The sequence below is a fragment of the Danio rerio genome, chromosome 16, assembly GCF_052040795.2.
Source record: "Danio rerio strain M-AB ecotype USA chromosome 16, GRCz13ab, whole genome shotgun sequence".
Taxonomy (NCBI): Eukaryota; Metazoa; Chordata; class Actinopteri; order Cypriniformes; family Danionidae; genus Danio; species Danio rerio.
The window spans coordinates 14,063,848-14,090,232 of NC_141036.1; the positions used below are offsets into that span (position 1 = coordinate 14,063,848).

General features: G+C 35.0%; 1 protein-coding gene and 1 long non-coding RNA gene across 6 annotated transcripts in view; one reads left to right on the forward strand and one right to left on the reverse strand.

Moving 5' to 3' along the window:
• The window catches only part of ttyh1 (tweety family member 1), a 70,243-nt gene extending 45,347 nt beyond the window's left edge, over positions 1 to 24,896 (reverse strand). For 4 of the 5 annotated variants that reach the window (XM_087286773.1, XM_087286775.1, XM_087286776.1 and 1 more), the window contains exons 1-2: positions 24,238 to 24,896; positions 8,210 to 8,379 (exon numbers count right to left, since the gene is read on the reverse strand). In XM_087286773.1, the coding sequence (XP_087142899.1) occupies positions 8,210 to 8,344 (135 nt within the window). In that variant the 5' untranslated portion in view covers positions 8,345 to 8,379; positions 24,238 to 24,896. Of the gene's footprint in view, positions 1 to 8,209; positions 8,380 to 10,624; positions 10,673 to 24,237 lie in introns of all 5 variants that reach the window. The other variant, XM_087286774.1, reaches the window with a different exon arrangement.
• On the forward strand, positions 23,121 to 24,608 carry LOC147840195 (uncharacterized). Its single transcript, XR_015511191.1, has 2 exons — positions 23,121 to 23,349; positions 23,441 to 24,608. It is a non-coding gene; the product is annotated as an uncharacterized LOC147840195 (long non-coding RNA).
• Positions 24,897 to 26,385: the final 1,489 nt, after the last annotated feature.

Here is a 26,385-nt window from a genome sequence, read left to right on the forward strand (position 1 = left end):
CCTCACAGCAAGAAGGTCGCTGGGTCGCTGGTTCGAGCCTCGGCTCAGTAGGCGTTTTTCTGTGGAGTTTGCATGTTCTCCCTGCGTTCGCGTGGATTTCCTTCGGGTGCTCCGGTTTCCCCCCCAGTCCAAACACATGCGGTACAGGTCAATTGGGTAGGCTAAATTGTCCGTAGTGTATGAGTGTGTGTGTGTGAATGACTGTGTGTGGATGCTTCCCAGAGATGGGTTGCGGCTGAAAGGGGATCCGCTGCATAAAAATGTGCTGGATAAGTTGGCGGTTCATTCCACTGTGGCGACCCCAGATTAATAAAGGGACTAAGCCGACAGGAAAATTAAAGATGAAGTACCATATTTTTATTATTGTATAATATTTGGCTTAATAGAGTACTTTACAGAGATTTAAAGGATCTGAGTTGACTATTTGTTAAATATAATTTAAATATTGGCTTTATTTAAAAAAAAAATCAAATAGCACAAAAATATGATATTATATATTTTTGGGTCTGGTCAGGAGCTCAATTTTTACTTTGCTTTTTACTATGAATTACTCAATTCATTAAGTTTATTTATTTTATTTGCTCTAAATATATATATATATATATATATATATATATATATATATATATATATATATATATATATATATATATATAGCAAAAGTAGTAAAGAGCAATTATTTAAGAAATCTATCTAAGAAACAATGACAAATTGATCATTGATTTAATTAATTTAAGGCATTTTAAAAACGTAGCAGTAAATGTAGTAAAATTGATTCCTCAACATTAGAAACTGTAAGAACATATATCATTTCATTAGATCACGATCAATTTAATTGCTTGTCATTTTACTGTAATTATTTGTAAAACTTACTATCAATCTCACAATGAGAATTATTTCAAGGTAAATTCTACACCATTCCTTTCCCATTTAATAGCACAGAGTACACGTACATCATATCTGCTTACTGTTCCAGCATCTGCATATACAGTATGCAAAGCAGTGTGCCATAAAATGGAGGATGTCTCTTTAATCTTATTGGCTAAAACAGCACTGAGGCTTCACTCAGAGAGAGCGCAGGGAGGTGTAATTAAAGCTTGACGTCACGTTCAAACACACATTGTGCATTCAGGCTTCAAATACTATACATTTGCAATCTGGTCTTAATTCATCTTCCACAATTTCTCTCTCTCTCTGTCTCTCTTTCCTTCTCGTCTCCCTGTGGTTCACTCTTCCGCTCACTCATCCCTCACTGTTCTCCCCCTTTCTTTCTTTTTATCCACGCCACTGGATCTCTATTAATAATCTGTGACCTACTTAAATACATTTACTGCTTTTCCCTCTGATTCTCTCTCTCTCTCTCTTGTTTTTTTCATCTCTCTCTTTTCTCTCCTCTCTTCCCAGTTCCCACTATTATCCATGAGTATTTCTCTCTCATTTCTCCTCTCTACCATCTCTCTCACAGTCTGTTATTTCCCTAACACATCTTTCTCTTATCATCTGCGTCTTATCCGCTAAAGCCATTCAGGCAGCAGGCGTAATCTGGATTTGTCTCTTCCACCTTTATTAATTTGCAGTTGGGCATTTTTTTTATTTTCATTTTTTTTTTTTCAAATGGTAACCACATTGCAGCTGTTTAATTTCTGCATTAAAAGTGTCATTAAATGGAATCGCACATAAAGTGCTACAATAGTATCTGAAGCAAACATTATTTATTTATTTGCATAAGAGAATATAGTGTATAAGTCATGTTTCAGAAGCATAAATACCATTAATATTCTTCAAAGGGACATGAATAACACTATCTGATAAACCTTTTAAGTGGAGAACACTCCACTTGTTTTGGAAATAGGCTCATTTTACAAGTCACCTAAAGTTGAGTTTTACCATTTTTTAATCTATTCAGCAGATCTCCAAGTCTGGCGGATTCACTTTTAGCATAGCATAGCATTATTTATTGAATCGGATTGGACCATTAGCATCTTGCTCAACTTTTTATTTTCTGTTGATCTTAAAGTGTAACTACAGAAGAGTCAAGCTTTAAATTAGAAAATATTCTACTTTTTTTTTTTTTTTTTTGAAGTTTTTGATGTTAATGGCTAATGGCTAATGAAGATGCTAATGGTCTAATCGAATTCAGTAATTCATGCTAAGCTAAGTTAAAATAGCTCCCACCAGACCCGGAGATTGGCTGAATGAATTCAAAAATAAACTTTAATTATAGGATCTTGTAAAATGACCCTATTTAAAAAAAATATTGACTGTTTCCTTAAAGGCAGATCTAAGTTGTGAACTCCAACACTCTTTAAAAAAAGCGAGGGATTAAAAGTATTTTTTTTCTATTACTTTTTTTTTGGTTCCTCAAAGTGAAAAGTTCTATTTGATCATCTAAAAAAATGTTTATTACTATAGAAAAGTCCCCTACATATTGAAGGTTCTTCATGGAACCATCATAGCTAAAGAACTTTGTAGGTTTTCAATGACAGGTGTTTTTGGTTTTGTTTGTTAAAAAAAATCATGCAGAAAACTACATTACCCACGATGCTGTACTGAAAATCATCTAAATTCTTAAATCCCTTATCAAATGACAATTTCTATCATTGTGATTCCCCTTGCAGTTGGGGGGTTTTGTTCATGCTTATAAAGCCTTCCAAAAACTGCTTTGACAAAAACAAAAATGTAATAATAATAATAAATAGTAAAATACTACCAGAACTTGCTTTGGTTATCTTGCTTCAAGATTTACCAGTTGCTGAGCATTCATAACCTTGCATTCTACACTGTACATTCCTAAACCATGACTAAAAGTTCAAATGAATCAGCGTTGAAGAGGTCATTCAATCTGACTTTGTAAAATGCTGAAATCACAATTTGCATACAAATTGCAAAGTTGGGAGGTCCATGTATAATACGTGAATTTGGGCATATTTTTTTTGTTAGGTTAGTGACAAAAGAATGCAACCAAGGTCACTGAAAAACGTAGTAGGTAAAGTTGTTAGCTATAATTACTGTTATTACACAGCTCTTAGGACCACTTGAGGAAAATTGAGGAATGAATACAAGAGGAATTGGTCAATCATGACATTACAAAGCATTCTTAGATAACAGCCACTAAAACTATTGAAAGTATTTAGATCTTAACCAATAGTAAACAGTTTGTCAACTCAGTCACATTTTAAAAAGGCATAACAATCTGTAAATCACTGATTTGATTTCACTTCCACTTCCTTAAAGTTTACACTATTTAACATTAATAATGATTTAATTTGCTGTAAATTAAACTCTTGTTGCTTACAATTCCAGTTTAAGGAAAAATGCTTAAAATGTTCTCAAAATTTTTAATGAATCTTATCTGTCACACATATTCTTGACTGTTTGGTATCATATTGTGATGGAATAATAAAAGAAGAAGGTTTGTGTAGGCTCCATCCAGCCATTTTTTCTTTTTACTGTTATTTTGTTTTCTTATAATTAAAAAGTTAGCAAATTATTATTCCTCAGATTGAAGTTTTCTGTCTAACTGCTTACCTTTGTAGCAAGTAGCTGTGTAATAAGCGAGATAATGTGCATCTAGCTGGTGGTTCTCTAAAAATGAAGCCCAACAGGCTTATTAACAGGCCAACAAAAAGCAGACCTTGATGCCCCATTCATATGGGGCTTCAGCGTCAACGCTTAACTAAAGGTGGTCTGAAGTTGGGGCTAAAATTGAGCGTCATAGCAGCATCAGCCAATGAAATTCAGTCAGCAATGGGCCACTGTCTAGCTGGTGTATTTGCATACAGCGATCTGATTGGCTGATGCTTCCGTCGGCGCTTGAAAAGTTGAACTAGTCCCAACTTCTGCAGCGAGCAATGCTGAAGTGGCGCATATGGATCTACAATGCAGTTCGGCAACGCTTGACATCACCCATTCAAAGTGAATGGGAAGCGTTGACGCTGACGTCCCGTATGAATGGGGCATAACTAACAAGTTTGTACTTCATTAATCAGGTCAAATATAGTGACGCCATAAACTGCATTACTGAGCCAATGTTGCTCAGTTTGGTTGCTAACGATGTTTTGATAAGAACAAAATATGCAGTGTTTGGAGTTTTTACGACCCTGATTTTGTCTTTAATTATTTTACTTAATCATGATTAATTTAATTGTTTACTGTTGGTTGCAACCCAAGCTCATTCTGAAATGTAGTCCCGTGGACGTTTCTAGAGACCGCGAAATACGTCCCGGGAGGTAATTATGGCTGCATTTCATTTTTTTAAGCGAACGCTACAGGGAGGTGTGATGCCGTTCCCTTTCGCGCTTGCCGGCTGACCGCTTACCTCCGTGTGGAGGGCTTTCCCGCCGCAATCAGTTTGTCTGGTTAGCTCATCGTGTGCGTCGGCGGACTTCAGATGCAGAGAGGAGGAGTTCCAGAAATCAGGTAAGACAAAAACAGAATCCAAAAAATAAAGCGAACGAGTTCATAGCAGGGTGAGAACGTGGTGAAATCTGAAAACGTGTTTAAAAACAAACAGACGAGGGCTTTTCTTCTTCTAGACGGCTTTTCTAAATTGTTGCTCAGGTTTAGGGAAGTGAGCGGGCAGGCGGGTCAGTCGGTAAAACTGGTTGGGTTCAGGGAAGGAGGAGGGTGGGTCAGCCGATTGGCCGGTCGCGCAGTTAATCATTCGGTCAGTCAGACATCGGCCTCTGGTGGGTTGACGCGAGAACAGCGCGGGCGTGAGCGGCACTCGCAAGAGAAGAAAAGCGCACACAGCAGCCTCTCGCGGATTCGCGTAGACAAAAACTGCACAAATACGTACCTCCCGGGATGTATTTTGCAGTCTCCAGACACGTCCGCTGGACTACGTTTTCAGAATGACCCTGGGTTGGTTTTTTTATGTTTGTTTGAGTGCCGATCTGTGCAGGCTATTGCTGCTAACCAAATTATCCCTCTAGGACAATAAAGATATTCCAATCCAATCGAACCACAGTTTAAGTACAACATACTTGTAGTTGACTTTTTAAATCTGTACACTTACAATTAACAGAAATAAAACTAAAGCAAAATCTGTCATTTACATACATTACTGATGAAGGTCTGTCTACAGCTTGCAATTTATAGTAATGGTTACATATAGTATTGGTTATACCTAAGAACTATTTATATTTGTATTGGCAATTTGATAATTTTATGTAATGCAAATCATGCAATTGTGATGTTTTCTTTATGGATGTGCAGTATGTATAGTGCTGAACAGAGGTCTTTAGTCCTGCTCTAGGGACCAACTATCCAGCAGAGTTCAGCTCCAACCCTGATTAAACACACCCGGAGCACTTAATCAAGCGTTTATCAAATGATCCTGAATGCAGGTGTGCTGAAGCAGGTTGAAAATAAACTTTGGGTTCTCAGGAGCAGACCTCTGGTGCAGAGCACAGTAGTTTATTGCTGATGTTGCCACAGAAGAGTTGGCTCAGTCAGTAGGAGTCAGTAAAGTTTTTATTATTTATATTTTTCCCAGTGTATGCCTACATTATTCAAACATTTGACAAAAGAATCTGACAGCTTCTCACATTTACCTCAAGCCCTTCCTATGCTAACAACAATAGCTGGAGTTCAGTAAACAAGATGTTTTAGACAGCATTACGTCACTCTTTCTACATTTGGTCTGTCATATGAAAAGAGACAAAGTCTCAGAACAACACATATAAGTTGTGTTTTGATCCTGTATGCTGAATAGTCAAAAGCTTTTGAACAAATTGGTTAAGTGGAAAATTTAATGACTTTTTCATCTTCAAGTCCACATGAAATCAAACTTTACAATACTTATTTTACTAGCGCATTTTGTTAACCTTTAGATGAAAAATGTATATGTTGTAATGATGAAGTTTGGCAACTGAAGTGGAATTCCATATACATCCATGTAACTAATCAGCTGTCTCCATTATGCTTGTCTTGTTTACTGTTGGTTACTAGGTAACCAATACTATAGTCAGCTGCTCTATAACAACTTGATGTGAATTGCATTCTTTTTTTGCAACCTCGAAAAAGATTTGGTGACACGGTGGCTCAGTTGTTAGCACTGTAGCCTCACAGTAAGGTCACTGGCTGGGGCAGTTGGCATTTCTGTGCGGAGTTTGCATGTTCTCCCTGTATTCACATGGGTTTCCTAAGGGTGCTCCGTTTTTTTGAATTGGGTAAACAAAATTGGCCGTAGTGAATGAGTGTGTGTGAATGCCAGTGTAAAGTGATGTTTTCCAGTACTGGGTTATGGCTGGAAGGGCATCCGCTGCATAAACATATGACGGAATAGCTGGCGGTTCATTCCGCTGTGGTGACCCCTGATAAATAAGGGACTAAACTGAAGGAAAATGAATGAATGAATGAATGAATAAAAGAATAAAAAATAGCTAAATATTAGAATGGAAACCCAGCGACTATCTAGCTGTAACTGATTCAGGAAACTCATGAACATTCAGTAAAATATTTTGTATAGAACATTACGTTAGGGGGCGAGGCAGTGAGAAGCAAGAAGGTCACTGGGTCGTTGGTTCGAACCTCGGCTCAGTTGGTGTTTCTGTGTGGAGTTTGCATGTTCTCCCTGCCTTCGCGTGGGTTTCCTCCGGGTGCTCCGGTTTCCCCCCCAGTCCAAAGACATGGAGTACAGGTGAATTGGGTAGGCTAAATTGTCTGTAATGTGTGTGTAAATGTGTGTGTGGATGTTTCCCAGAGATGGGTTGTGGCTGGAAAGGCATCCGCTGCGTAAAAACTTGCTGGATAAGTTGACGGTTCATTCCGCTGTGGCGACCCCGGATTAATAAAGGGACTAAGCCGACAAGAAAATGAATGAATAATTGAACATTATGTTAGGTATAGTGTCTATACCAGGGGTGCCCAAACTTTGTCTTATAAAGGGCCAAAAAACAAACTTAATTGAGGGCTGTGGGCCAAAGGTACATTAAAGTTTCCATGAGTAAGCCCCTAATTTATTTTCTAATATTTAAAAATTAAAGTCCCACTTTATATTAAGTGTCCTTAACTAATGTACTTGCATCAAAAAATAAATACAATGTACTTAACGTGTTGAAAATGTATTGCAGTACACTTCTGGTGCCCTTAAGTTGGGATACAGGTCAGGTTATGCACAGCATTGGTGGTATTGGTAGGTTTAAGGGAGGGTTAAGGTATAAGGGATGGTCAACAGTATAATTACAAATGTAATTACAGAAATTAATTACAGATGTAATTACATACAGATATTTAATCAAGCGTAAGTACAATGTAAAAACATGTATCTATACAATAAGTACATTGTAATGAATTATTAAGGTCAGTGTAATACATATTAATTAAGGCCACAATATAAAATGGGACCAAAATTTTTAAAAAGTTTAATGAATTTATTACAGCAAAAATGTGTTCGGGGGTGAGGTCTCTGAATAACTGTGTTGAGAACCGTAAACTGTAAAAAAGTAACTGTACTGTGGTGTTAGTAACTGTATTATGCACCTGGTTTTGGGCGGCCGCTGCTATACGGCGGATACTGTACCAAAGTTGGGTGTTATATAGCAAAACAGGAGGGTTGCGGGAGGAACATGGGAGACTCCCGGGAAAAACAGGAGTGTTGAAGTAAAAGAACTTCACAGAGGATTTTAAATGCACCTGTACTTTTGAGTCAAAGTTACAAATGAAACAAATTGTATCCAAATATTAGCAAAATGTGGAAACACACTTATGAAATAAACTGTATATCTATCATGACAAAGTTATTGTTTTAAAATCAGTCCTTCATGCTTTTAGTCTCTGCTACTTTGAGTCTACAGTTCTTTACCCACTGAACATTAAAAAACGTGAGATGCAAACTCAATTTTGCCTCTATAAATTGCAGACAGAAAAGTGCTTCTAATGGTTTTGACTTTAACACTCCAGTTTAATCTCTCTGAGAGTGCATTAGAGTGCTGTGAGTTAGAGTATGTTCTGCAAGTCGATAAGTAAATATTTCTGACAGCATGAAAAAAACAATGTTTCTGGATGTTCACATGCTATATGGCACATATGTGATATCATTTGGACAAACTCTCAGAGGGAGCACACGAAGGAGAGAACAAAATAGAGAGAGCGAGACAGAAATAAATGTGTGTCGCTCTGAATGATGAGCGTGCCCACCACCAGCTGTCAGGTGTGAAAATTGTTTTTGAAAGTGAGAAACAAGAAGGCAGAGAGAGAGGGTTACCTGCTGGTACTCCCAGCTGTCTGGAGTGAACACGCTGTCTCGCATCTGCATGGTTAAGCTCAGGCGAGGGATGGCATGGCATAACCGTACCCATACTGAGGGGGTGTAGTTGGGCACTGTTGCTATGGCCGCCATGGCTGCTGTAATCCACCTCTGTTTTTCTCAAGAATCTGTAATGGTTAAAAAAAGTGATTATTAACATAAACCTCAGAGATCGAGTCAGCTGTGATGTTTGTGTATAGACTTTTTATTACTCTTTTTAGGCGCACTTTACAATAAGGCTTCATTAGTTAATGTATTTAATCACATGAAGTAATGATGAACAACACTTGCACAGGATTTATTAATTATGATTCAGCATTTACTAATACATTAATGAAATACAAATCCATGCTTGTTAACATTAGTTAACGCTCTATGAGTTAACAAACTAATAATGAGCAACTTTATTTTCATAAACTAACATCAAAGCCCTGGTCAGATCACACAAATTTGTCATGATTTTGGCACGATTTCCTTGACGTGTGGGATTCGTAAACGACAAATGGGCATTGTGACACTAGATTCAATAGTTTCTTCATGTGTAATGTGGCACAACAACTGATACCATGCCTGCAATACCTCATGACACCATCACAAAAAGTCTAGCATGTTTGATTTTGAGTTCTATCACGTGGGTGACACTGGGCAATAGGAGCACATAATTTCTCGGTTATCTCAGCGGGTGCTGCTGTTAATGCACCGGTCAGGTAATCAAAAAGTAGACGACATATGTAATTATTGGTGTTTAATGGGTGGATAAGATCAATCATTGGTTTAACTTTAACTACCTTTTCTAAAATATTAAGGTGTTTTAAGCAAATTTATCTGATAGACTGGCCCATGCAGTATATGCAGACATCTTCATTCCCACAACGAGTTTCTGAGTTCTCTCATCCTTCCAACAGAGTTTGTTCCTTCAAGGTAATCTGGGAACATGCTCAGTATCGCGAATACATTGCAAAAGCCTTTCATGCTTATTCAAATTTGTCATTACTAGTAAAAACAGTTTATTATAGTCTATCTGAAATTAGCCTATTATTATTTTATTTAACAAACCAACACAATCTCACAGCAATTCATGTTTTGGCGCATACAGCAGACTTGTTTTGAAGTGCTTTACCTCAAATGTTATTCGTTATTCTTGTCTATAGATAACTAAACAACAAAATATACATAAAAATTAAGATAAAAACTATAGCGAACGAAATTCAAAAAAAAAAAATTAATGAATTATAAGTTTTTTTGAATTATGTTTGTTTGTGCTCCTCCGCCACTCAACAATAATATTAAATTATTTGTTTTGCTCTATGGAAAATAAAGATTTAATGAATGCTTCACTCTAATTGTTGTATCACAAACCTCTGTCATATATTTGTAAATGTTTTTATATTTCATTATTTTAAAGATTATGTCTTGAGCAATTGATTTTCCTTGATGCTGATGTGCTTTCATTTTCTCTGTCTCACTCTCAGCAGTTCAGGCTAGGGAGTGTTTAATAAGCAACCCTGGCAGGAAAATAAACATTTAGATTATAAAGAAAATATGTTAATATTATAAAGGAATAATAAGTTTAATTCTATCCATGTTGTAACAAACGCCCTTAAATAATGGAGTTAAGACTGAAATAAGATTTTTTTTTTAAATGAAATTGAGATAGAAAATATCGTTAGAGCAACACTTGTTACTGCTTTGGGAAATAACGCTCGTCGCATACTTAATGGGATGACTGATTTTGAATAAAAACGTGTAGTCTAGCACTTTGTTACCTACTACAAGTCAGTATTTTATCAAGAGAAAAAAAATGCATAATCTGACAGTGACTTTCGTAACCGACAAAAAAAATCGTGTAATCTGACAGCGACTTAACATAGATTAATAAATACCCTTTTCAATGCAATGTTTAGTGTTTGCTCACGTTGGTAAATACATTAAATAGTACAACCTTATTGTAAAGCATTCCACATATATTCACATTAACACAATATATTTTTTTTACCATTATCATATTTTCTATAATATGTAATATTATTGTTTATATAAAGAGAGAAAACAGTAGCATTTGAGTAATAAAACTAACAATGTGTGAAAAATATAAATAGGCAAGTTATAATTTGCTTGGTTGACTTGCTTGTTGATTTTTACTTCCTAATAGAGGTTGTTGTGAGATACTTTGGAAAATAAGGTATTTATTTTTTCTACTCATTTTCTAGAATACATTATCTAATACAAATACACATAATACACATTAAAAATTTTTGTTGTTGAAAAATAATTATTTTAAAAAATGTAAGCGGTTAATTGTAAATAACTAAAATAAAGACATGATTTCAACACTTAAAAGGAAAGTTCACTCAAAAATAAACATTTACTCACTATTTTCTCCCCCTCAAGTGTTTTCAGACTTTTACGAGTTTCTTCATTCTGTTGAAACAATGTTCAATATTTTGAAAACCTTCAGTATTTGGAAACCTGTCTGGAAACCATTGATTTAGCAATAAAACAAATACTATAAAAGTCAGTGATTGCAGGTTTCCAACTTTTTTCAAAAGAAATGATTTTGCGTTTAACAGAAAAAAGAAACTCACACAGGATCTGGACAAGTAAAAGTTAAAGAAATGATGACAGATTTTCTCAGTTTGGAGTGAACTATGCCTTTAATGTGTTAAATTAACTTCATTTTTTATATTCTGTATGGCCGCAGTTTGTGGAACGCCAAATCTTTTCATTTGTGTAACCATCTTATTTTTATGTAAGAGCAGACTTTGGCATTTATAAATGTAATGTTTTTGACTTCCTGTGTCATCCAGTTTAGCTGTTTTACTGCCTGTTTCGCAAACTGTATTTCTTAACATAATATTGCACTTAATGATTAACTCTGGAGTGTAGAACAAACAGTTTTACTGTTTACTGCTCTGTTCTTTTACTTTATAATGAATCACACATTTACAGTAAGCAGCTTACTTAAAAACAAGATAAAAAGGGTGGAATGACAAATGTGGTTCAATGATGTTCGATTTTAATCACACATCCACAAAAATACAAACTATATAACATGTATAAAAAGAAAAGGAAACCCTTAAGAAAAAGAAGAGCAAGAAGGAGCAGAATGAAGCAAAGAGGAACATGGAATAACATGCGGAAATGACAGGAGAAACAAGGAAGAGGTTGAAAGTAGGTTAAGTAGAAACACACACACAAACATTTTCATTACCAGGACTGAGGTCCACTGGGAACACAATGGGGATTAAGTGATTAGATCATCAATGTTAAGAGAAGAGCCTTGAGGACACTGAGCATCCATTAGATCTTGATGCAGCTCAGAAAAGCTTTTGGGGTTTTGTGGCGCCGAAATCTCACACAAGGGCTCCTTGTATCATTATTTCATCAGGCTTTACAAAGTAATTATGACCTCATCTCGGGGTATTACATTTGTGAAATCATCATTATGTGTTATTGATAGGACTAATGGGATGAGTCCATGACCTATGAGCTACAAAATTGTGATGACCAAATTGTCAAACCAAATTGTCAATCATCAAATGCTTTGTGGAATACACTCCAATAACATTACAACCAGATTTACATTATTATAATAAAAAGCAACACGTTCCAGCACTATTAATTCAACAAGATATTAAAGAGCAAGTACACTGTAAAGAAAAAAAGGTAGACTCTACCTAAAATTTGAAGGTAACTTGCTGCACAGACTCAACCTTTAACCTAAAAAGCAATGCAGCAATTTGCCATCAAATTTTAAGTTGAGTCCACATTTATTTTGTCTAACTGTGATGTTCTGCCCCCTGCTGTGATGGGACCAGTTATGTATATTTTCAATTAAGTAATAGGAAGTTTAATCAAGTCTTTGTCAAAATTGTGAGTAGGCCAACATGGAACCAGCACGTGCAGAAATGTGCAGATTTATGCAGATTTTAGCCCATCATTGACTCTACATATTTACTTGTGTAAATGTGTGTAAATTTATATTTATTCAGTTTTTAATTCATTTTACTAATATTATTTTGATATAATAAAATAATATTAAAATGTTCGAATTATTTATTTACAATACAGTTTGTAAAGTAATATTTTCTGTCCTTTAGTAGATATATTATATGAGGGACTTGCTTTGTTTACCAAATAAGTGAATCTAATTGAATTTGCATTGTAAACATTAAATAAAAGTTAAAAAGGTTTTATTTTTTATTTCATATATTATTGGTCCCACTTTATATTAAGTGTCCTTAACTACTATGTTCTTCTATCAAAAAATAAATACAATGTACTTAACATGTTTATGTATTTGAGAACACTTGTGGTGCTTTTGAGTTGGGATAGAGGTTGGGTTATGAACAGGTTTGGTGGTATGGGTAGGTTTAAGGGTGGGTTAAGGTGTAAGGGATGGTCAACAGTGTATTTACAAATGTAATTACAAAAGTTAATTACAGATGTAATTACATACAGGTTTTTAATCAAGCATAAGTACACAGTTAATACATGTATTTATACAATAAGTACATTGTAACAAACTACTAATTCCTGTGTAAGTACTTATTAGTTAAGGCCACTTAATATAAAGTGGGACCATTAAGTTTTTAGTTATAATACTCCTAAAATCATTCTGCAAAAATCTGCAGTTTTTTTTTTTACAAAATTCTCTGCTGAAATAGCAACTTAAATGTCCGCAAATTCTGTCTGGCCCTAGTTATAAGCCATAAAATAAAGCAACCAGCTATAGGAAAACCATACAGTTACAAACGTTGATTTTATCCAAACGAAATCTGACAAAATAAATCTGACAATAAAAAGTACAATAAAAAGTACAGAACTGTATACCTAATGGCTTTGATGAGGTAAAGAACTGACACAGTAACATTAAAATTATGAATATATATACAGTTGATGTCAGAATTATTACTCCCCCCTATCCCCCGAATTATTGTTATTTTTATTATTTTTCAAATGATGTTTAACAGAGCAAGGAAATTTTCACAGTATATCTGATAATATTTTGTCTACTGGTCAGTATTCTTTATTCATTCTTCATTATAAATAAGTCTTATTTGTTTTACTTCGGCTAGAATAAAAGCAGCTTTGAATTTTTGAAAACCATTTTAAGGTCAAAATTATTAGCCACTTTAAGCTATATATATATTTTTATATTCTACAGAACAAACCATCATTATGCAATAACTTGCCTAATTACCCTAATTAACCTTTAAATGTCACTTTAAACTGTATAGAAGTGTCCTGAAAAAATATCTAGAAAATTATTATTACCTGTCATCATGGGAAAGATAAAATAAATCAGTTATTAGAAATGAGTTATTAAAATTATTATCGTTAGAAATGTGTTGAAAAAAAAAATCTTCTCTCCTTTAAACAGAAATTGGGTCAAAAATAAACAGGGGGCTTAATAATTCTGACTTCAGCTGTATATATATTTAAGTTATACTGAAAGCATAGGGAGATCTGATTACGTCATCTGCTCGATAGTAGTGTGGGCTGAAGATCTATTTTGATGCTGGTTTCTCAATACTGTTGGTATTATCTGCATAGAATCATGGGTGGGTGGCTCAGTGATAAGCACTGTTGCCTAATATGCTAAAAAGCCTAATATAACCAGGAAGTTGGTGGTTTGAAGGTAGCACTTCATTGTGGAGTTTGCATGTTCTCCCCGTGTCCTCCGGGTGCTCCAGTTTTCCCCACAGTCCAAAGACATGCAGTATAGGTGAACTGGATCAACTAAATTGGCTGTACTGTATGAGAATGTGTGTGAATGAGAGAACACACCAGCACTAGGTGTTTAAGAGTTAGTGTACTCTTAGTGCTGCTTTGTGGCGGTAGGGCATCCACCGCATATGTCAGAGTAATTGGTGGTTCATTCCACTGTGTGGACCCCTAATAATCATTGACTAAGCCGAAGGAAGATTAGGGCCTACTCACACTATGCCATCCGTACCGTGCCCAGGCCCGTTTCCCGGATCGTTTGAGAAGTGTGAGTGCGCTGAATCGCGCTCAAGCACGGTTCACTTTGCCGGCCCTGGCCCGGTTGGAAGAGGTGTGCCTGAGCGCGGTACACTTGGGCTCTGGCGCGATACGCTTGTGTGTGAGCGCAAAACGCGCCAAAGCCCGAAACCGAAAGCGAGACGTGACTTTTAAGGGACTGTTTGATATGGATTTATTAATCATTCTTACTGTTCAGTGAACGCAAACTGCCGTAGTTTATTAAAGACGCAAACTCCTCACAGCACGCCAGCTGCGCGCCTTCAGCAGACCTCCTCATTCATGCAGCACGAGAGCTTTATGATCGTTTATGAGCGCCAAAAGTGGCGGATCTGTTCGGCGAAATATCTGACTGCGTGTCCCCGCATCCCTAAGGACTGTTTGGCGAAATATTTGACTGCATATCAAACCACTGAAACGATATAACTAGAGAAATCTCCACTGTGCTACTGGGTGAAAGCGTATGGCAAGCCGTTTTAGCATTTAAACCTTGTTCTGACTATCCATTAGAGATATTTCTAATTATATTTTGACTAGTCATAATTATAATTCGACTAGTCAGAATGACAATTAGAGATATCTGCAATTACAATTGTACTAGTACGAAATCAGATTGGAGATATCTGCAAATATATTATGACTAGTCATATTCCTCCATTGACTTCCATTGAAAAATATTTGCAGATATCTCTGAGTTTTGACTCGTCAAAAATCCAATTCAAGATATCTACAACTGTAATTCGACTATTAGTAAATTAATTAGAGATCTTCAAATATATTTGTAAATATCTCTAAATATGATGAATTAAAGACATCTCCAAATGTATTATGACTAGTAAAAACTCAGAGATATCTCTAATTACAATTGTGACTAGTCAAAACTCATTTACAGATATCTGCAAATATTTTTCAATGGAAGTCAATGGAGGAATATGACTAGTCATAATATATTTGCAGATATCTCCAATCTGATTTCGTACTAGTACAAAATCTGTAATTGCAGATATCTCTAAATGTCATTCTGACTAGTCGAATTATAATTATGACTAGTCAAAATATAATTAGAGATATCTCTAAATATATTTATGGAGTCAGAACAAAGATTTAAATGCTAAAAAGGCTTGCCATAGAGAGCGCTTCTGAACAGCGCAGCAGCGATGACGTAAGCGTGCCGAGGCCCGATATGGTGTGAGCGCGGGCCGTCGGGGGAGACGGGAGGGGGGACAAACGTGCTTTGGCCCGGTTCGAGACAACTGTACCTAGTGTGAGTACGGCCTTAGTGAGTGAGAATTATGGATAATGTTGTTTTTCTGCACAAATACAGCAATTAAACATGATTGTGTTAAAAAAATAAGTTAAATGCATAAAGCTTGAATAAAAAAATACAATCAGAGGTCTTGACAGGAAGCCTTTAACCGTTTATTATATGATAAATTGGAATAGGGCTGCACAATATCGTTTCAGCAATACTGTAGCAGTAGTCACATTCATACATTCATTTTCTTTTTAGCTTAGTCCCTTTATTAATCCGGGGTCGCCACAGCAGAATGAACCGCCAACTTATCCAGCATATGTTTTTCCGCAGCGGATGCCCTTCCAGCTGCAACTCATCACTGGGAAACATCCACGCACACTTATTCACACACACACACACTATGGACAATTTAGCCTACCCAATTTATCTATACCACAAGTCTGTGGACTGTGGGGGAAACCCACGCCAACACGGGGAAAACATGCAAACTCCACACAGAAATGCCAACTGACCCAGCCAAGCCTCGAACCAGCAACCTTCTTGCTGAGAGGCTACCCACTGCGCCACCGCGTCGCCTGTAGTCCTGTTGCAGGATGTGTAATTTTGAGTCTGAATAGACCCTTTTGATGTTTTTGGGTTTCTCAGTAGCGGAAGGCGTCATGGTTGGGTAAACTCAGAGTGCACTGGATGGGAGAGTTCAACAAAAAATTATCTTACAATCCTATTTGCTGAAATAATAAAAGAAATACTCCACGACGGTGTTCTCAAGACTTTCAGAAAAAGGAAAAAAATAGTGTGAGACTGACGACGGCAGCCAGAGGAGAGAATAACTTCAAATTTACTCTCAACCCCAAAGACGCTGCATTAGAAACACCTCGCATAAGCGGTAATTCGTTTTTTTGTAATTTGACGCAATGATAATATAATACATTCATGGATGCACATAAATGTTCATATGCTTTTTTACATTATTAAAATTATTAAAAACTTCCCAGGATTAAAGAGTATGATCACTGTTAAATGCATCATAACAGACTTGTGAAAAGGGTCCATAATAGTTCAACAGGACCTGCTTTTTTTTCAAGTTTCTAATCCAAATATCAAAAAATTCTTAAAGCAAGAAGCATTTTCTAATTTTCTAATTGGGTAAACCTTTTTTTTTTTATAATTCAGAAAAACTTTCCTTAAATTATGGTGGAGTGTGGAAGGGGGGGGGGCAATGGGGATAAGTCAAATATTACTATTTTCAACAAAAAAACAAGATTAACTTACATCACTTGCCGATTATTTTGCAGGTTAAAGGAATAAGTAACAGAAAACAAAAATCTTTTGTTCTTGTCTCGACAATTCTTCTTAATTTAAGAATTGTTATATTTTTGGACAAGACAGAAATGTAAGCATTTTTGTAAAGATTTGCAGAGTCACTTCAAAGTTTATTAGAGTGATAATGTATCATTTGTATGTGTTTGTGACTGTGTTAGGCATGGGACGATAACTGTTTTCAAGGTATACCGTGGTTTGGAAAAGTCAAGGTTTTAAAACTGCCAAAATATTCTGTAATACCATTCCTAAGGTGTGTGTAAGATTTTTTTTTATTAACATTTTTTTAGAACAGTATCTCCAGCAGAAAACATTTCCAAAGATGCCATTTTAAATTTTAAAGAAATCAGTGTTTTTGAAACTAATGAAGATAGCAGAAGTTCATGATTCATTTTCATTATTTAGCCTGACATGTTTACCGTTACAAACTATTTATTCTTTCAAAAAATAAAATATTTTGTTTTCAAAAGGGAAAAAAAAATGTTTTTTACCAAGACATTTAAAAAGAATATATTTTAGAGCAGTAATCACAATAGCGTGATACCGTGAAACTGTGATATTTTTATTCAAGGTTATCAAGGTTATCTTACACCGGCCCATGCCTAGACTGTGTACACATTTCAAGTGAGTTTAAAACATTTGGGCACAAGAAATTATGAAGTTTAAAGGTTTATAACTTTTATATTTAAACTTTCAATGTTTTGCCCACTCCTACTTATGTGAAAGAATAAGTCAATAGTATGGATGTGTTGAATGCAGATTCTGATTGACTAATGAATATTCTAAGGTATGCACAGTTTGAATTTTAAGTTCAAATGAGTAGAATTAACTTTCAGTAAATTTTGAGTTAACTACAATTATTTAACTTGATAAAGTTGACTGTTGGGTTGGGTGAGAAAAACACATAATTAACCCTTTAACTAATCCACCAAGGAAAAAAAATGTTTGGATTGCATTTCTTAACTCTTAATGTCGCTATAACAAACTCAATGCATTTTTTTTCAACACATCCCATAATTTATCATTATTACATATACTATGAAAAATCTCAGAATATTAAGTGTAAGACCAATTTATTTTAAAACATAATCTAAACAAAACATTTTGAATACTAAATCATCTTATTTTTTTGAAGAATGCCATGAAATATTTCACATTCTCATTTAGTTTTCTTGTTTTGTTTAGTTTTTATTTTACAATAGAAGCATCACCAAGTGTAGTAGTGCAACAGGATTATGTTTGTTTGATTTTTTTTGTAAACCAACAATGCTGTGTGTGTAAACCATTATTTAATTCTTTAAATGACTTTAACAGTCATTATTTAAAACAGTCAAAACATGGTCAACCATTTGGTAGAGCGGCAGTCAAAGGGCTAAGAAATTCAAATAAAGTTTTGACCATATTACAGTTCTATATCAATGCTACAAATGATTTCATTTTTAAAAGTGAAAAGCCAGCAACTGCAAAATGACCAAAACCCACAAAGACATTGATCAAGCAAAGATATATATTAGTATAATAGTAAATGACAAAGCAGGTCCTTGTTTTTCTTCTTACAAAATAGTGTATTATCTAAGAAAAGGGTGTATTTTTTCCCCCAGCTCTCTATACAGACACATATTTAAAACACACAAACACAGAAATGTGTTGTCAGCAATGCCCTGCCACTTATCAATGAAACAGAAAGTGTTTTTGAAAGAGGGGAACTTACAGCTTAGATATTAGTAGAGATGCAGCTCAGAGACTCGGGTAACTCACAAATGTTACATTTCTTTTTATTATAATCTCCTATCAAAGGCTTAGGATACTCGCTCTGAAATGATGTTTTGAAATTAGCAATGGAGGCTTGGCTATAGAGATATGTAAGAAACTAATGACTCAAATGTCTTAAAACAAATCACCTAAACGCCGTCATTAGCGCATTTGGTAAACATGATAATTTAAACAGAATAACTGACTCTTCATCCGCTTTCTTCACAGCCATATTATCACCTCAGATGTGCTTTATTTCTAATAATTTGGTGGCACGTTGTCAATTGTTTTTACTAGTGAAATTAATACTAGGAATTATTCATTTTGACATATATAAATAAATAAATAAATAAATATATATATATATATATATATATATATATATATATATATATATATATATATATATATATATATATATAATTATATATTTGATTGTAGATATTAACACTTTACATTTGTAAATTATGAACTATTATTAGCTATTATCATTGGCTACAAATATCTGATAGAGCTACACTATAAAAAAAATGCAAAGGATTCCACACAATACATTTATGCTGTCACAACATAAATCGATTAAGTTAACGTAACATATTTGGATTGTGGATTGAAAGTGGATTGAAAATAAAGCAATTAAGTTGTAAGCATTAAAAAACCCTCAAGAACTGTGTTGATTTAGCTCATTGTACATAAGTTGTTCGAACAGGCAGCAAAATAATTTTTACCATTGTATGTCTGCAACATCCTCTGCATCGATATACCATAGTCAACATTTGAAACATAAAAAAAAAGTTTCAAATAGTTCATATATTTCCTAAGTGATGCTTAACAGAGCAAGAATTCTCACAGTATTTGCTTTGTTTTTTCTGGGAAAAGTCTTACATTTATTTTAGTTTGGCTGCAATAAAATGAATTTTTACCTTTAAAAAAATTATTCAAAGTTCAATATAATATGTTTAATCATTTTAAGGTCAATATTATTAACTAGATGTGATTTTTTTTTGATTGGTCACAGATTAAACCACTTGTATCCAATGACTTGCCTTATTAACCCAACTTGCCCACTTAAACAGATTTACCTAGTTAAGTCTTTAAATATAACTTTAAGCTGAATGAAAAACTAGTAATGCCAATCCAGCATTATTTGGACTAACAGGTAACCTCACAGCCATAAGATGTTTAAACACTTTCCAACAATAAATCGCAAGTTCATTTCCATGATCTGACCAATTGCGATAAAACATTGTTTTGTCATTCAGAGCTATTCTGAGAAAATATCAACGTGAGAGTTTTCAGAAACATGAGTCCACAACCAAAGCAAACCATAAGTTGACTGTTAAAGATATCAAACTCGACTCTGTATAGTCCTGAGTACATTTACATTTAGTCATTTTGCAGACGCTTTTATCCAAAGCGACTTACAAATGAGGACAAGGAAGCAATTTACACAACTAAGAGCAACAATGAATAAGTGCTATAGGCAAGTTTCAGGTCTGTAAAGTCTAAGAAGGGAAGTATTAGTAGTATTAGTATTTTCTTTATTTTATTTTTTTCGTACAGTTAGTGTGATATTCAGAGAGGCAATTGCAGATTAGGAAGTGAAGTGGAGACTAAATAGTTGAGTTTTTAGTCGTTTCTTGAAAATAGCGAGTGACTCTGCTGGTCTGATGCAGTTAGGGAGTTCATTCCACCAATTGGGCAGATTGAGCGAGAGCGTTCGCGAAAGTGATTTCTTCCCTCTTTGAGATGGAACCACGAGGCGACGTTCATTCACAGAACGCAAGTTTCTGGAGGGCACATAGATCTGCAGAAGTGAGAGCAGAAAAGAAGGAGCAAGGCCAGAAGTCACTTTGTAGGCAAACATCAGAGCTTTGAATTTGATGCGAGCAGCAACTGGCAGCCAGTGCAAACGGACTAGCAGCGGAGTGACATGTGCTCGTTTAGGTTCATTGAAGACCACTCGTGCTGCTGCGTTCTGGAGCAGTTGAGGAGGCTTGCCTGATCTCATGAGAAAACGTAAGTATTTTACGTTTGTCAGTTTAGTGGCTAATTTGTACAAGTTCAGTCATATAAAAATGTACGAATTTAAAAAGGAGGCGTGGCAACCAACTCCACCCCTAAACCCAAACGTCATTGGGTGGTGAGTAAATTTTAATAAATTGTACAAAATAGATCGTACGAATTAGCCAGTAAATAAAAAATTTATGAATTGCCGAAAGATTGGAATAGCTCAGTTAGAGGTCAACTGATACGTGTGCTGAACTTTTGACTATACAAGTTTGAATTCCTTGATGACATGTACATTTTACATATTTTAAAGATTAATTTTGGTTATATGTTGTTCTGACACACAAATATTAAAATCAATAATGTTTATTAATAATATTAATAATAATAAACATTAAAAATTCAGTTCTTAAATCAGGTCTACTAATAACTCAGTATCGTTCCTTTTGCACCCACACCTGTCCAGCATTGTTTGATCAAACAGGTAACATCACACCATAGTCATAATATGCTTAAACACCTTTCTAAAAACAATTTGCAAGTTTAATTTCCAAGATCTGACCATGTCATCTGACTTAATCTAAACATTTAACATCTCACATTCCTAAACGAGCAAGAAACTGCAGACTCCATCACGAATAACCCTTACAATAGTGTCTGATGAATTTAGCTCATAATGATGTCTGCAGGCTATTCATTTACTGTTAGTGTGAACTACCAGAATGCAGTGGGTCAAGGCATTACACTGGTGAATTGTGGTGATTTGCTTGGTGCAGAATTATCACAACAAAGCCCATTCTCAAATGCAACTGGGAATAAAAGCACAATAATGTGAAACGATGTTATAAACGTGCAGACCGTGACCGAGACTGGAACACTACAGCGCATCTGAGCATGATGCATCCTGTCAGCTTATTATAAGAATGGTTCGCATTGCATAACGCAAGAGACATAATGCCAGTTTGGAAATGGAGCAAGAGAGAGAAGATTTGCAGAACAAAACACCTTCCATTTTTATTCCTTTCATTTCTGTACTGAAAGGTAAAAGAGTCTATTTTTTTAGATTCACTATAATTATACACAACAGATTTGTGCAAAATAAAAATGGTTTCCAGGATTACCAATGATGTCATCAAGAGGAGCTGTCATCCAAAATAAGCCATTTTAAGCTTGATGACAACTCAGTAGATTTAAACATATTTTTGGAATTGCCATTTCATGACACTAGGAGTAAACATTCGTCTCTGGCTTAGCTCTATAACATTTTATGAACACTTAAACCATAAATCTGAATTTTTTACAAGATTACATGAGCATGATAATGACATGTAGATATTTGAAAGTGTGGTCATGTCTTTGCAATATTTTCCATTATACTTTTAAATTCAGAATACATCATTTTCATATATACAAAATTTAGAAGCCCTCCCCCCTGCATATTAATTTGTATAATCTACTGCTTTATTAAAAGTACAAATTAACCTTTGATTACACTAAACTTTGCTATGCATAAACAAAAGCTCAGCATTTTAATTGCTAATAACACCCTCTATGAATATGTCAAAGCCTGGACTGCATCTGGAAAGTAATAAATCTGTAATAATAGTCCAGCAAATGACCAATGATAATGGTGTGAAATAATTAGTCATACAGCATTAACATTTAAAATGGCTATTATAATACTGTGTGGAAATAATGACCTGACTTCACTCAAACAGTCGATCAACCGTTTTATATATCAGATAATTACAAACAATATAATTAAATGAGGCTATATACAGTTGAAGTCAGTATTACTAGACCCTTAGCCCCCCTGTATATTTTCCCCAATTTATGTTTAACAAGGAGATTTTTTTTAACACATTTCTAAACATAACAGTTTTAATAACTAATTTCTAACAACTAATTTATTTTATTTTTGCCATGATGACAGTAAATGATATTTTACTAGATATTTTTTCAAGACACTTCTATGCAGCTTAAAGATACATTTAAAGGCTTCACTAGGTTCAATTGGTTAACTAGGCAGGATAGGGTAATTAGGCAAGTTATTGTATAACAATGGTTTGTTAGACTATCGAAAAAATTTATAGCTTAAAGGGGCTAATAATTTTGACATTAAAATAGTTTTAAAAAAAATTAAAAACTGCTTTTATTCCAGCCAAAATAAAACAAATAAGAAAAAATATTATCAGACATACTGTTAAAATGTCCTTGCTCTGTTAAACATCATTTAGGAAATATTTAAAAACAATTGAAGGGGGCCAATAATTTTGACTTTACCTGTATGCATGTATGTGTATATATATATATATATATATATATATATATATATATATATATATATATATATATATATATATATATACATACACCAATATATATATATATATATATATATATATATATATATATATATATATATATATATATATATATATATATATATATATATACATACACCAATATATATATATATATATATATATATATATATATATATATATACACCAATTTCTGTTTAATGGAGGGAAGATTGTTTCAGCACATTTCTGAGCATAATAGTTTTAAAAACTTATTTCTAATAACGGATTTATTTTATCTTTGACATGATGACAGTAAATAATATTTTACTAGATATTTTTCAAGACACTTCTATACAGCTTAAAGTGACATTTAAAGGCTTAACTAGGTTAATAAGGTAAACTAGGCAGGTCATGGTAATAAGGCAAGTTATTGTATAACGATTGTTTGTTCTGTAGATTATCGAAAAAAAATTAGCTTAAAGGGGCTAATAATTTTGTCCCAAAAATGGTTTGAAAAAATTTTAAAAACTGCTTTTATTTTAGCCGAAAGAAAACAAATAAGACTTTCTCCAGAAGAAAAAATATTATCAGACATACTGTGAAAATGTCCTTGCTCTGTTAAAAATAATTTGGGAAAAAATAAAATAAAATAAAAAGTTAGCCTATTTGTTGCTCCTATGGATGTCAATAGGACACAGGTTTTTGACTCTCTTCAAGATATCTTCCTTTGTGTTTAACAGAAGAAATAACTTACACAAACTTGAGGGTAAATAGTGCGGAAATTGTCGTTATGGGCGAACTATTACTTTTTAAAAAGGCCATAGTCATCACTACTGTGATTCAGAACAAATAAATGGCATACAAGGTGGTCTGAAGAAAGTTCATAAGGGTCACTGCATGGGGCCATCGTTTGTATTTATGTTTGGTGTGTCAATAAGTAAAATAGCTCTTTACGAAGAAATGTATATATAGACAATAATTCACAACAATGCAATTGTTCCTAAACAAACAGGTATTGACGAAAGCTTCAAAATGACCAGAAACTAAATAGGCCAGGATTGATTGTTGTTTGCACTTGTTGTGTGAGCTGACCCGCGCAAGACCAATCGATCTTATTCTCTCTGACAGACTGACTGACTTGCATGCTTGTTTATGGAAATCATATCCAACAGTATACTCACAGCTCTTTGTCTTGGCGTCAGGAAACATTACGGGGATCTTTTGTTTGAATGGACTCGCAATTCCCTCGCACACCCTACTAAATTATCTGAACACATTTTCACTATTTGACACGGCTAATGAACCCCATTTTTATGGCACAGTTGTAAAAGGTTGCCCACCTTAATTTGTTGTGCTTCCACGTCTCTCAGGCTCGTGAAACGTTAAGTTGGTTTGCGATTACAAACTGAGACCGGTGACCGTTGAAACGGTTTGCATCCTGAGTGTGATATCGACAAAACTACAGGAGGCTATTTTCAGTTCCAGTCTTTGTGCTCGCTGATGGATGGGAAACAGGTCTTCAGAGGAAGAGGCGAGAATCCCCGAGGGGTGTTTTAGGAGAGGAATGACTCCTTCAAATCCCGACGCCTATCCGTCAGTTTCACTCTATCTGAAATCCGCCGAGAACTTGAAGCATCGTCCACTGCTGGACGCCAGGACTCATTGAAACCGAAAAAACTTCCGAAATTAATCGCCTTCAGTCAGAAGGAAATCCCACAACTATGTCGTCGACGTAGCTTCCACACAAAATAAATGTCCAGTGTGCAGAAATAGCAAATCCATAACATCCAGTGCAATTGAAATCCTTACAGCTGAAGAGTGTTCGTTCAAAATGCTCACGTTAACTATTGCTATTTTGCTTTTTAAAACATTTCTCGTAGGAAAATAGGTGTGTTTACATGAACTGTTCCATATTAAAACTCTAAATAGCCTAATTTAAGTAAGCGAATGTCAGATTAAAAATACTGGTGTGGTCCTGAGGGTCCCAATGATCAGGACTGAACTTCTCTTTCCCTCTCCCTATCTCTCTCTCTCTCACACACACACACACAGACACACACTGTGGGTGTTTGTGTGCAGGAGACAAAAAGGGATGGAGGGATTTACACATGTACTGTATTTAGAGAGCACAACACAAAATGACAGACTAAAAGACAGATGATTGTGTGAAACCAGCATATCTAGTCCATTCATTGGTCAAATCTGAGTTTAAAAATGCACATGAGGAGATTTCTGAAATGTAATTTGTGCACTTTAGCAATGAACACAGAATTCCCTGCTTTATATGATTATTTAAAGCCCTCATTTGCCACAAATTAAGCAGGTCATGGAAAGGGCTGAGAGGATGCTAGACAGTCGTTGTGAGGTTTAACTGAGATGGTGGATTAAATCCAAAAAAACTACAATGAAAACAACAGAACGAGGAAGGGATGGAGAGATGGGTATTTGTGTGCCAAGGGAGTATGGGGGATATGAATGCATGAGAGAGGGAGGGTGGTGTTGGTTTTTCTGTGTCACTGAAAGAGAAAGCGAGTGAGGATGGGGGAAGGGTGCTGGATAGAGGAGCGCAGGAGGAGGGAGGGAGCCAGGGATGGAGAGACCGACTGCACGAGCATTCATATATGTGTGTAGTGTGTGCATGTTTCCAGGAGGAAGGAGAAAATGATGTTAGGTATGCAAGACTTCCTCGCTGACATCCCTTAGACAGAGCTGCTACATTTATGTGCAGGCATACGCGAGACAAAAAAAGATTCATAAATTGAGCTGTTTGGTTTGATTTCATCTCCGGTTTGATGTAATGGGTCTCAAGACATTTTTAGGGGCTAAACGTACAGCTGTTCAAGGCTGTTTGTTTGATCTTGAATTATTGAGAGTGTGTTGCTGAAATACACAGCGGTGGATTATTTATTTATGTGCAGTCCACTTTCAGCGAAGAAAAAAGATTACACATTCGCCCTCATGTCCAATTTGATAAGTGGTCCAAAAATACTGCAATGGACTGAGCCACTTAGCAACATCTTACAATGTGTGAAAGAAAAAGAAATCAAGAAATAACCATGCTTTAAGCCAGCAGTGTATGCCTTTGCTCTTGGGTTGTTTTAGCACATATTTGGGTAAAATATTGATCAACTTAACATTTTTGTTATTTTCTTTATACAGTCAGATTTATTAGCCCCCCTTTGATTTTTTTTCTTTTTTAAATATTTCCCAAATGATGTTTAACAGAGCAAGGAAGTTTTTACAGTATGTCTGATAATATTTTTTTTTGCTGAAGAAAGTCTTATTTATTTTATTTCGGCTAGAATAAAAGCAGTTTTATATTTTTTCAAAGTCTTTGTAAGGACAACATTTTTAGCCCATTTACGCTATTTTTTCTCGAAAGTGTACAGAACAAACCATCCTTATACAATAACTTGCCTAATTATCCTAACCTGCTTACCCTAGTTAAGCCTTTAAATGTCACTTTAAGCCACATAAATGTCTTGAAA